Raw genomic sequence first — 13460 nt, 5'->3', positions numbered from 1 at the left:
AATGATTTTGTTTCAAGGATTTGTGGGAAAATGAGCATCGATATAGTGGGACTAACATTTTCGTACACTCTCCCATTTGATCTATATGCACTTCAACCATTGAAAAATGATGAAGACTTGACAAACATGTTTCAATTTAGTGACCAATTCACACGTGTATATATGTTTAGCATCAACAGTTGAAGGCGATGAAACAGTTGAGAATAGAGGGCAAAGGTAAGTTATATCAAAAGAATATCTAATCTTAAATGGTTTCGTGTATTTATTTATTTATTAATATTTATGCTTATTCATTAGATGATAAGTTGATAAATAAACATATTTATAATGCAAATTGAACGAAACAATGGTAGGGTCAAGCTCACTGATCCCATATTCAACAAGGGATGTTGATATTAATTAGAATGCAATCATGAGGATTTCATCAAAGATGTGTTGAATCACATGTTGGTACACTAGAGTTGAGTCATTTTGAGAGTGCAATATTAGGTAATGGGCATACCTTCTCAACTGCAAATGACTTTTGAGATGCAATATATCTCAGAAACCGTTTTAGATATAAGTTTAGGAGGAATTGTCTTAAGCATATGACTGTAATATGTGTTGTTAAAGGATGCCCTTGGAAAGTAACTACTCGTGTTGTTGGGAGAACAAAAATAGTTCAGGTGCATACATTTATAAATGAACATAACCACTCTTTAGAAGATGTGTCAGTTTTTGAACCAATAGTTCGTTGTAATCGAGACACAACTATGATTGATGATGTTATTCATTCAAATCCAAATTACTTGTCTCGTCAAATATGTAAAGACTTTCATCGACAATACAGAATGCAATTGAATTATTGTCAAGCATGGAACTTGAAAGAGAAGGCTAAAGAACAAATCAATGGTGTGCCCCAATGCTCATATAAGTTGTTGCCTTGATTGTGTATAAGGCTTATTGAAACAAATCCAGGGACAATTGTTGAATATAGATGTTCGGGTGATGGTCATTTCATGCAATTGTTTGTTGCCCTTTCAATGTCAATACTTAGGTTTAAAATGAGGTGTCGGCCTATTATATCAACAGATTCATCCCACATGAGTGAGCCATACAAGGGTGCTTTATTTTTTGCTTCTTCGTATGATGCTAATAATGTCATGTTTCCACTTGCTTATTACTTATTCAGCTCCGAGAATTACAAGGATTGGCTTTGGTTCTTATAGAAATTGAAGATGGTCATAGGTAAAAAAGAGGTTATAATAATATCTAATAGGGACCAAGGAATTATCAGTAGTGTTTCAGAGATATTCGACAATGAAAATCATGCACATTGCTATCATCACATTAAAGAAAACTTAAGTAGCTTACTAACAAAGTTGAACATTAAATGGAGGAAAATAAAGGAAAATGTTTTGCAAATGTTCGATTCTATCGCCTATGCTAGGTTAGATTGTGATTATTAGGTTACAATGGATACTTTAAGGACATTTAATCATGATTTGGCAAAGTGGGTTGAAAAAAATAACCCTCAACATTGGGCAATCTCTAAATTTAAGAAGATGCGTTGGGATAAGATGACAAACAATCTAGCTGAGTCTTTCAATTCTTGGTTAAGACATGAATGACACCATAACATTTGTGTTTTCTTCATTAAGCATATGGATAAGTTAGGATCTCTCTTAGTCGAGCACAAAAATGGACTTGTAAAATGGAATGGGAGCATTAGTCCTAAAACAGAAGAAAATAGTGCATTGAACATTGCAAAAGGTGAAAATTGTATCACTTATTTACACTTAGGTTGTTCGATGAAAGTATCCAATGGAAAAGCATTCTTAGAAGTGGACTTAATGGAGCAAACTTGCACATACAAAGCATGGAAAATGTCTGGAATTCCATGTGATCACGCTTGTGCAGCTATACGGCGAATGGGGTTCGATGTATCTGATTATGTTGATGACTAGTATAGGTACAATTTGCAAGATAATATATACTTTGGAAGCATGCATACTTTGGTAACGCATAAGATGCCAATGATTGATGAAGATGGAACCGTTCGTGATGCCTTGGGTCATACTTATCCCTTTCTTAATCTTCAAACCACAAAGCAACCTCCTAGAAAACCTAAGAAACATCAAATCGAGTCTCAATTCATGTAAAAAAAAAAAATGGTTCATTGTTCTCGTTGTAATGAGCTTGGGCATAATCGTGCGACATGCACCAACCCATTGTCATAACTATTTAATTAAACTTCATAATTTAACATCGACTTTATATTAGTGTGTAATAATTTGGTAATCTTTGTTGTGTTTCTCAAATTATAAGCAATGACTAATTTATTGGATTTGTAGTGTTCGGTGTACACATATTGTGATTGTATGTTGTTCTTTAATATTATGGGATATGTTACATGATAATATAATTGTAATAACAAAATGTGTACCTTGGTGATGATTGTTCGAAGATGCCATTAAAGTCACATAGATTCACATGGCGTTCTTGGCAAAAAACAGATTGTTAACTAGTGGACATAATCGTGGTCAACCTTTACATGAATGGGTTGTCGCTTTTTGGTTGATGACCCTTAATCATATTATTTAGTTTTGTGTGAAGTGGTCAGTAGCCAACCCTTAGGTCATAGGCAGTCCTATCATTTTTCTTATTTAAAATTGGCTTTGTGTTATGTGAGGAGTCGATAAAAGGGAGGTTGACTCATTGACACCATGGGAAGGCATTCGAACGTTTACACTATACACTTAGAATTAATGGAATTTCTTGTATACCATAACATTAGTTTGGTATGTTATGTGCAGAAGTCAATCTAGGGGCGCACCCTCCATTTCAGAGGCATGCCTATATGTGAATGACATTATATTACCCTACTATATGCAGAAGGCAAAGTAGGGGCGCACCCTTTGTTGCATAGGCATGGGCATGGGTATGATAACATTATTTTGGTATGTTATATATAGTACACAAACTAGAAGCACACCCTTGAATTTAGAGGCATGCCTATTGGTCAAACCATTATATTGGTAGGATATGTGTAGTAGTCAACCTAATGGCACAACCTTCATGGAAGACGCATGAATGTGGGTGAAAAACTTGATTTTGTTAAGCTATGTGCAGTAGGAAAAAGATAGGCATGACTCTTTATCGGAGGCATGCCTTCAAGATGACTAGATTTGAGGTGTGGGTTGGGCAATAAGGCAAATGGAGGCTTGTCGATAGCTTGAAAGGTTGGCCCTTGACAATCATATGAAATCAACGACCACCAAAGGAATAAATGAACAAAAGTTATGCATTATCAAATGTTTGGTAGAGACCATATGTTCTAATGTTTAGCACAGTAATGTCATACCATCTAGTGTTAATGAAGTTTCGTTGTATTTTTTATAATCTAAATAAGGCATTAATCATAATGACAATAGGTATGAATGTGACAATTGTTATAGTTAATTAATTTTGGCAAGGTTAGTTACAAACACTGTTGTAAGCAATTAAATACCTAATGGGGTCCAAAAAGAGGATTAAAATAATTTATGCTTATTTTATAAATGATGTAAGTCTTTTTGTAAGGAATATACGTATTATTGCACATATTAACGTACACACACACGCACACACACACACACACACACACACACATATATATATATATATATATATATATATATATATATATATATATAAATGTATTAAAGTAAGAGGGCATGAGGTCTCGGATTGATGTTAAAAAAATGTACAATACTTTATTAAAGTTAATAAGGAACGGATTGATCTTAAAGATATATGAAACATTGTGGATGATGTTACGAGGGTTTGAAACTCCGTTAGATGGTGGTGAATGACTTCCCATCAATTCCTATGGGTTCTCAGTAGCATGAGGCCTTGAAATACCAAATTTTCTTACAAATGTACCAAATTTTATAAAATAAAAAAATGTACCAAAAGTTGTAAATGATGTAGCAAAATTTGTCAAGGATGTACCAAGGGTTTAAAAGTTTGTTCAATAGTAGCGAACAACCTTTCATTAATTAACACAGATCCCTAAATGAAATAATGGACCATAGGTGATAAGATGGGTGTTTCAGTGGCAATAAGATTAGATGTACCAAATTTTATAAGGGGTCTCGACAACAATAGGAATGGATGTACCAAATTTTATGAAGAATGTATCAAATTTTGTGAAAGATGTACCAAGGGTTCCAACGTGCGTTTAGATGTGGGGATCAACCCCCAAGCACTTTCTTATGGGTTCTCAAATGAAATTATAGACCCTAGGTGATAAGATGGGGGTCCATAAGCAATAGGATGAGATATACCAAATTTTATAAATGATGTACCAAATTTTGTGAAGAATGTACAAAGGGTTCCAAAGTGCACTCAGAGGTGGGGATCGACCCCAATCACATCCTTATGGATTCCAAATGAAATTATGAACCATCTATGTCCAAATAGGGGTTTGAAAGCAATAGGATTGGATGTATCAAATTTTGTGAAGCATGTACCAGATTTTGTAAAAGTGTACCAAGGGTTCCAAAGTGCATTTCGAGGTGGGATCGACCACCAATCACTTCTTTATGGGTTCCCAAATGAAATTATGGACCCTAGGTGATAAGATGGGGTCCTGGAAGAAATAGGATGAGATGTACCAAATTTTACAAAGGATGCACCAAATTTTGTAAAAAATGTACCAAATTTTGTGAAGAATGTACAAAGGGTTTCAAAGTGTGTTCCGAGGTGGTGATCAACCCCTAATAACTTTCTTATGGGTTCCAAAATGAAATTATGGACCATAAGTTATAAGATGGGGGTTCCGACAACAATAGGATCGGATGTACTAAATTTTGTAAAGGATGTACCAAATTTTCCAAAGCATGTTTTGAGGTGGGGATCGGCCACGAATTACTTCCTTATGGGTTCCCAATGAAATTATGGAACCTAGGTGATAAGATGGGGGTCTCGAAAGCAATAGGATGGGATGTAGCAAATTTTACAAAGGATGTACCAAATTTTATGAAGGATGTACCAAGGGTTCCAAGGTGCGTCCTTAGGTGGGGATTGACCCCCAATCACTTTCTTATGAGTTCCAAAATGAAATTATGGACCATACGTGATAAGATGGGGGTCCCAACAACAATAAGATCAGATGTACCTTAGATTTTTTTAATCGTGTTCCTTAGTAACTTGATGAAAGTTACGTACATTTTTTTAACGTTAATTCGAGACCTCATGGCCTCTTACTTTAATCTATCTATTCTTATGAGAAATTGACATATATCTATTGTTTTACACACACACAAATATATTCCTTACAAAAAGACGTACTTCATTTATAAAATAAGCATAAATTATTTTAATCCCTTATGTTGATCTCGTTAGATATTTAATTGCCTACATAAATATTTGTAACTAACCCTACCAAAACTAATTACCTATAACAATAGTCTTATTCACACCTATAGCCATCGGATATTAATGCCTCATGTAAATTATGAACAATTCAACTCAACTTCAATAACACTTGATGCTATGACATTTATGTGCTAAACATTGGAACATATGGTCTCTATCAAACATCAGATAATGCATTACTTTTATTTATTTATATGGTGGCCACTTATTTGATATAAACATCAAGGACCAACATTTCTAGCTTTGGGCATGCCTCCATTTGTCTTACTGCCCAATCCACATATCAAATCTAATCACTTTAAAGGCATGTCATAGACAGAAGAGGCATGCTTATCTTTTCTACTGCTCATAGCATAACAAATTTAAGTTTTCACCCACATTCATGCATCTTGCATGAAGAGTGCACCCTTAGTTTGACTATTGCACATAGCCTACCAATATAATGCCTTCACTAATAAGCATGCCTCTTAAATCAATGATGTACCCCTAGTTTGCATGTTGTATATAGCATACCAAAATAATGTTATCATACCCACGGCATGCCTTTGCAACAAAGGGTGTGGCCTTGGTTTGCCTTCTGCATATAACATACCAGTATAATGCCTTCACACATAGGCATGCCTCTGAAATGAAGGGTGTGCCCTTAGATTGACTTCTAAATATACCATACTAAACTAATGTTATTATTATTTTTAAAACAAATTCCATTGCTTCTAAGGGTACAATGTCCACGTTCGAATGCCTTCCTATTAAACAATGAGTCAACCTTCCTTTTACCAACTGCCCACATAACACAAAACCAATTTTAAATAAGAAAAACAATGAGACTACTTATGAACTAAAGGGTCGGCCCTTATTTTTGCTATTGACCACTTCAAACAAAACTAATAATATGATCAAGGGTTATCAACCAAAAAACGGAAACCCCTGCATGTATAGAAGACCACCGGAGCTCCTCAAAAGACCACCAATTCAATATACTTTTATTGAGGATGAAGATTGGACAATATTTGTCAAAGATAGATTGTCTGACAACTTTAAGGTATAATTAAGACTCTTTACATACCTCTTATTCACATTCATTAATTATAAAATTTTAATTTGTAGGAATATCGAGAAATTCAAAAATAGGAAGTTAGTTTAAGACTTCTTACAAATAAGCCTATGGAAGAAAATAACACCTCTTACTAATTGGTTGTTAAATTGTTTATTATATATTCTTCAGGTTGTACAAAAAGGCATAGGTCATTCTATTAACAACGTCACTACTGCTCTTGATGAAGGACACCCACAAACAATTCAAAATATATCATCAAAAGAATTTTGAGGTAACATGTTGTGGTTATTGTAAGTTTTATGAATCAATTCCATGTTTAGAGATCATTTCATGCAAGTTCCATATTTAGATAATAGATATCCTCATATTATTAAATGTTGATATAGTAATACAATAAGAAGAACATAGATATTTTAACACAATTTTATAATTTTACATAAATATGTTAATTTACAATTTTATAATTTTTCGGACTTCTAGTTTTTTTTGTTTTTTTTTTTCATTCCTTAGTTCCTTCTCATGCAAAACATCTAATGTCTTGTACAACCTATAAGAAGAATGAGAAGATGTTAATGGTTGAAGTTTCATAAATAAGATAAAAATCATACCAAAATAGTCAATGAGATAAAAACTTTTTTTTCTGTTTTTTTTTTTTAAATAGAATAAGAGTTCTAAAATATTTAGAAATTTGGTGTAATAAAATTATTGGAGTTTGTTTAGTTCTTTTGATATTTTGAAATTTATTGCAATGGAAGAAAGATATTTTGGAAATTTAAAAATTAGCATATACACATTTCATTTACAAGGTTGCTTCTTAACTATTTGTTAATACTAATAAATATGTAACCCTCTCAATTATTTTGCAGATTGAGCATCTAGAAAGTGAGTTACAACCATCCTTTTGCACTTGGAAGAAAATGATGTAAAAACTAGATGTAGTGAAGGTTATGAACAATTCAAAGTTGAAGAAGAAGTTGTAAAATTGTTGGTTTTAGTTGTTGATTATGTATGATGTTTATGGATAAATTGTAATAGTGAAAAAGGAAGACCATATTTGATACTTTTTGTCAATGGAGATTCTTAAATTAAGTTTTCATTATTAATTTAATTGTTGATAGAAAATTATAAAACAGGGCATAATTAGGACATTTTAATTTTTGGGCTATTAAAATTTTATATGAGATAAGATGACGCTTTTTTAAAGCGTCATGCTTTACTTGAATAAACAGAAGATGACACTTCTCAAAAGCGTCAAGGTTGATGTTAAAAAAACATGACATTTTTTTTTTAGTGTCAAGGTATAAATGCTATACGATGACACTTATTATGAGTGTCAATGTTGCTCCTACAAATAAAAAAGCTATAAGATGACACTTATATTGAGTGTCAATGTTGCTTCTACTTATACAATGACGCTTATTAAGTGTCAACGTTGCTCCTACAAATAAAAAGTTATAAGATGACACTTATATTGAGTGTCAATGTTGCTTCTACCTATACAATGACGCTTCATTGAGTGTCAATATTGACATGAATGAAATTATTAACATATGATGACACTTATAAAGCGTCAATGTTTCAAATAATGACACTTACTTTGAGCGTCATGGTTGACGTGCAAAGAAGATGACGCTTCTAAAAAGTGTCAACGTATGCGATTTAAAAAGATGATAGTCTAATATATGACGCTTTTAAAAAGCGTCATATTATATCTATCTTGACACTTAAAAAGCGTCATCTTTTGACATTTTCCTTGTAGTGGAGATCTAAAAGCAAGTAACATCCTACTTGATCATGACTTGAACCCGAAAATTTTTTATTTTGGTATGGCCAGAATTTTTGGGCAAAATGCGTCAGAAGCAAATACAAATAGGATTGTTGGAACATAGTAAGCATGACTTTTCTTTATCTATCGGATTTCTTTTTCAGTCTAATGTACTGAACCTTCTACTGTGGATGCAGTGGTTACATGCCACCCGAGTATGCCATGGAAGGAATTTTCTCAGTGAAATTAGATGTTTATAGCTTTGGGGTCCTACTGTTGGAGATTGTGAGCGGCCGGAAGAACAAAAGCTTTCATCATAACCATGGTGCCTTTGCCATAAACCTGGCAGGATACGTAAGTCTGTTATATCTCATATTTGTCTCTACATTATTATCAACAACACCCGGTGTATCCTTCCAAAATTTTCATACTAACCTCGTAAGTAAATCAACCCTAAAATGAACTGGAAACAGGCTTGGGAGCTATGGAAAGAAGGTACTAGCTTGGAGCTAGTGGATCCAATGCTGGAGGATTCCTACTCAACAACCCAAATGTTGAGATGCATTCATATTGCTCTCTTGTGTGTACAGGAGAGTGCAGAAGATAGGCCTACAATGTCAGCTGTTATCTCCATGCTCACCAACGAAACTATGCCCTTACCAAACCCAAATCTGCCCGCATTTTCCACTCATCATAAAGTGTCAGAGCTAGATTCACACAAAGGCAGGCCAGAGAGCTATTCTGGAAATGTAACTATTTCAGAGATGGAAGGTCGGTAAAGAAGAGAATTTTAGGGGAGGAAAGGGAACTTAGAGAACAGCAGTTTTTGTCCTAACCTATCAGCAATTTGTCTAGATTGATTTGTATTGCCATCATATATTTATTAGATATAGAATCAAGTAGGTTTCCCTCAAGGTAATCTTTTTCAGAGCACAATAGAAGCTGATTTGGTATCATTTGAAACATGGTTTGAACCTATAGCCTGTGGCTCTATTTGCCTTTTTTTTTTTCCTCCATAACATATTATAAGAGATTGTATATGTTTATCTTAAACATGGTAGGTTATTTATGTTCAATTATTCATTCTCATTATTTGGAAGGCATAGGATGGACTATGCCATACGTTGGCATCAAACAGATGCTCAAAACAATGTTCTATGCCATACGCAAAGAAAAACACTCCAGACGACCAAAGTAGAGAGTGGAGATAGTGTATGACTGTGGACCCGCATTTTTCACGTGCGTCCTCACTCGATCGGCAAGACTCACTTTTTATTTGTGAAAAATTAATTTTGGAAAAAGTCGGTGTCGCCACTTATTTTATTTTTATTTTAAAGGGAAAATAAAACGAGAAAGAAAAACCCTAAAATGTGACTCCATAATTTTTGGAAAAAGCATGTCTTTGAAAAATCCGAGTCTAGGTCCCGGGATTAGGTTACCTATTGCGAAGGTATCTCTAAAAGGTAGCACCCCTCTAAGCCCTATAAAGGTCTCTACTGACTAAGTTGAGGGAAATGTGGCAATTAAATGGTTGATCATGGATAGCTAAGTAAGGTAGGGGTTTTAAAAAAAATAGTATGTTAAGCAAGAAAGTCTGATCATAGGAGAGAGTCAAAGTGCGTACCTGAACGGCTCCTCAAGCGCTATCATGAAACATAAAAGTTAGTATAGACATACATCACACAACATGTGTTTTTGTCAAAGATAATCATACAAGCATTAAATATATATCAAGGTAATCAAACAGGATAGCAAGCATGAGCATAGTACGCAATGACAATCATATTCACGGGGTTTAGAAAGTGGGTATTAGGGAACGTACCTGGATATCATATATAACTCATAGCGTGCTTCCGCAGGATAGGGAGAGGTTAGATAATAAATAATATAAAGCAAAAATCCTAACATGCACATCTAATTAATATAACAAAAAATGATTGAAGTACACTAAATTACTGGTCATCACACATGTTTTGTATAGAATTCTTAAAAAAGATAAACACGATTTCAATAAGTAGCAACGGTGGTACTAAAAAAAGAATTTTTAAAAAAGATTTTTTTTTTTATGTAGGGGTTTCACCAATTCCCCAATTGATATATACGAATTTAGCCCAGAATTATCTCATTTATGTGAGACCACGAGCTTTGATTCATGTCTGATTTAAAACCAAGATTTTCATTAAAAGCTGAGAAAGATGCAAATCGATAAAAAAAAAATGGTTGCATATTATTTTAAGAAAATGAGATTTTTATTAAGAATTCTAAATGAATTTTTTTAAAAAATAAAATTTCTTAAAGGGGTCTTCAGAGAAAAAGGTTTTGATTTTAAAATAAAATGAATTAATTTTTAAAATAATAAAACATAGAAAACAAAATACCAATCAAAATAAAAGGAAGCGAAAATCACAAAATAAAGATTTAGAAAATCATGTCAATTAAAGTGGTGAGGGTAAGACCAACCTTCATGAGTTTCCAGTGGCCTTCAAAAAAATTAGAATTTAACCACCAATCACTAAAGCATCAAATTTATGACTTCCTAATCAAACAAACTAATAAAATATTACCCAAGACTAACATTTAGATTTCAAGAGACACGTGAATTAAAATAAAAATGACCAATCAAAGATTAAAGCCAACAAACTTAGCATATGGAGATAATAATATGGAATCAATTAAGGTAAATTAGCATTTTAACAAAATATGATAAATCAAAGACCAAAGTTCAACAATCTTGAAGGTATGAAAACAATGACATGCAATTAATTGGATTGATTATCTAAAATTCCTAAAGCTCATACTAAATGTCAATAGATCAAAGCCAAAATTACCATACTTGAAACGTGAAAATAATTACACGTGATTGACTTAATTAATTAAACAAAATTATAATCAACTGCAAAATTGGATATAAACGGATTAAATTCAAAGTTAATGAAATCAAAAACACACAAACACATTCAATACTAAAAATAATTAATACTATATTAAATTAAGGACATCATCATCATCTAATAAGATTGGCTAAACTATCAAATTGAAATCACAAATATATTTAAACTAAAGCAAATAAATAAATTAACAAAATAAAATTAAACTAAGATCGAAATTAAAAATATGGAATTTGTTTAAGAGGGTTAATCAAACAATTGAATTAAAATCATGAACGCATTCAGATTATAAAATAAATTAAAATCAAACTAAATTGAAATTAAATTCTACTTAATAAAATTATTGGAATATTAAAAACTCAAACTTTATTTGATATAATCATTTAAACTAAAGAATTAAGATCCACGAATGCCTTTAAGTTAAAAATGAATTAAAATTAAATTAATTGGAATTAAAAACACAAACTTTATTTAGTGTGATTATTTAAACTAAAAACGAATTAAAATCAAACTAATTAGGATCACTGACACATTCAAATTAAATCTCATAAACTAAAACTAAGTTAATCCGAAATTAAAAAAAGTAAACTTTATCTAACAGATTGTTTAAACTAAGGAATTGAAATCATTAACACATTCAAATTAAATTATAAACTAGAACTAAATTAATCCAAAAAAAATTAAACTTTATCTCTTAAATTACTTAAACTAAGGAATTAAAATCACAAACATATTTAAACTAATAGCTAAATTAAAATTAAACTAATTTGGGATTTTAAAAATATGAACTTTATCTATCAGGAATACTTAAACTAATGAATTAACATCTCAAACACATCTAAACATATAGGACAGATTAAAACGAACCAAATTGAAATTAAAAATAAGAACTTTTCTAATAGGAATAATTAAACTAACGAATTAAAATCACAAACATATGGGATAGATTAAAATTTAACTAAATTGAAATTAAAAATAAGAACTTTTCTAATAGGAACAATTAAACTAACGAATTAAAACAACAAACACTAAACATAAAAGGTAGATTAACAGTGAACTAAATCAAAATTAAAAACAACTTTTTTAATAGAAATAATTAAACTAACGAATTAATATCAAAAACATATCTAAACAAAAAAAATATATTAAAATTGAACTAAATCAAAATTAAAAATAAGGACTTTTATAACATAAACAATTAAATTAAAGAAAACTACAAACACATCTAAACACAAAAGATAAATTAAAACTAAATCGAATTGGAATTAAAAAAAAAAAGGGAACTTTATCTAATGGCATAAATTAAACTAAAGAATTAAAACCACAAACACATCCAAACTAAAAAAGAAAAATAAATTAAAACTAAATCGAAATTAAAACAAGAAATTTATTATATAGGATTAATTAAATCAAAGAACTAAAATCATTAAAACACTCAAGACTAAAATGATGAATCAAAATGAAATCAAAAATAAATTTGAAAGCATACACTTACCTATAAACAGTTATTTGTGGAGATTTTTTGGGCTGCTCCTCTCTTTTTTATGGCTATGTGTCAGCTCCTCAAAGTTCTTCGCTCGTCCTCTCAAAACAATTACTCCTGTGTCCTCTCTACCCTCCAAAAGAAGAGTCTCTGTGTGAAAATTCTTTCCGCCTCCTCGCCTTCGAAAAAAAAATTCTTTTATGCTTGATTCTCTCCTTTATTTATAAGGCAACCTAATCCTTATGGAATATCTTATTTCCATTTTTTCCTATGTGCGCGTGGATATGGGAAGTCCATTATGTGTGGCTCACTTGGAGATTTCCCCAAGGATGCAGCTGTATCTTGTTTGGTAAGTGATCGGATCCCCTTTAATCTTCTTTCCATATGCTCCCGAATGTGCCTCAGTCGTGATCTGCCCACTTTCTATATGCAGCCCGGATTCCTTCCAAGTTTCCCTATTTAGTCGTGATCTCCTCTCCTTGATGGCTCCAAGTCTCATGCAAAATTAAAAATAAAGTTGAAATAAGAAATCATGTAATTAGAAATAGAATAAAATAAAATAGAAAATCAAATCACATAGCCACAAAAATCCAAAATGTCAATTCATGGAATTAAAGAATAAATGAATAAGTGAGTAAATAAACAAATAAATTGATAAGGGTATAAAAATAAATGTCAGACGTATGTAATTAGAAAAAAAATCAAGAAATTAAAGTAATGCAACGGATTATAATAATTTAAATGTCAAACTGTAGACCCTCAATTTTGTCCCTCGACACTGACATTTATCCTTTGGGTGTCACCTGCACCCATCATTCTCATATGGCACCACTAGGGCCCCTTTTGGGCTTAGTCGGTGTCCGAGCC

General features: G+C 32.0%; 1 protein-coding gene and 1 long non-coding RNA gene across 2 annotated transcripts; both read left to right on the top strand.

Moving 5' to 3' along the window:
• The first annotated feature begins 6570 nt into the window (after positions 1–6570).
• LOC117918765 lies at positions 6571–7553 on the top strand. The gene is made up of 2 exons (XR_004651936.1): positions 6571–6728; positions 7324–7553. It is a non-coding gene; the product is annotated as an uncharacterized LOC117918765 (long non-coding RNA).
• Positions 7554–8426: 873 nt separating this feature from the next.
• On the top strand, positions 8427–9013 carry LOC117918764 (cysteine-rich receptor-like protein kinase 4). Its single transcript, XM_034835650.1, has 2 exons — positions 8427–8576; positions 8696–9013. Exons 1-2 carry the CDS (start codon positions 8427–8429, stop codon positions 8999–9001), a joined length of 456 nt encoding a protein of 151 aa, XP_034691541.1. The 3' UTR covers positions 9002–9013.
• The last annotated feature ends 4447 nt before the right edge of the window (positions 9014–13460 follow it).

The sequence above is a fragment of the Vitis riparia genome, chromosome 7, assembly GCF_004353265.1.
Source record: "Vitis riparia cultivar Riparia Gloire de Montpellier isolate 1030 chromosome 7, EGFV_Vit.rip_1.0, whole genome shotgun sequence".
In the NCBI taxonomy this organism is placed as follows: domain Eukaryota; kingdom Viridiplantae; phylum Streptophyta; class Magnoliopsida; order Vitales; family Vitaceae; genus Vitis; species Vitis riparia.
The sequence above is the reverse complement of the archived record's forward strand: the minus strand, read 5'-3'. Positions and strand labels throughout refer to the sequence as shown.

Coding starts and splice junctions, on each gene's coding strand:
- LOC117918764 (XM_034835650.1), top strand. CDS start 8,427: ATGCCACCCGAGTATGCCATGGAAGGAATTTTCTCAGTGAAATTAGAT. Junction 8,577..8,695: donor CCATAAACCTGGCAGGATAC/GTAAGTCTGTTA, acceptor AACTGGAAACAG/GCTTGGGAGCTATGGAAAGA.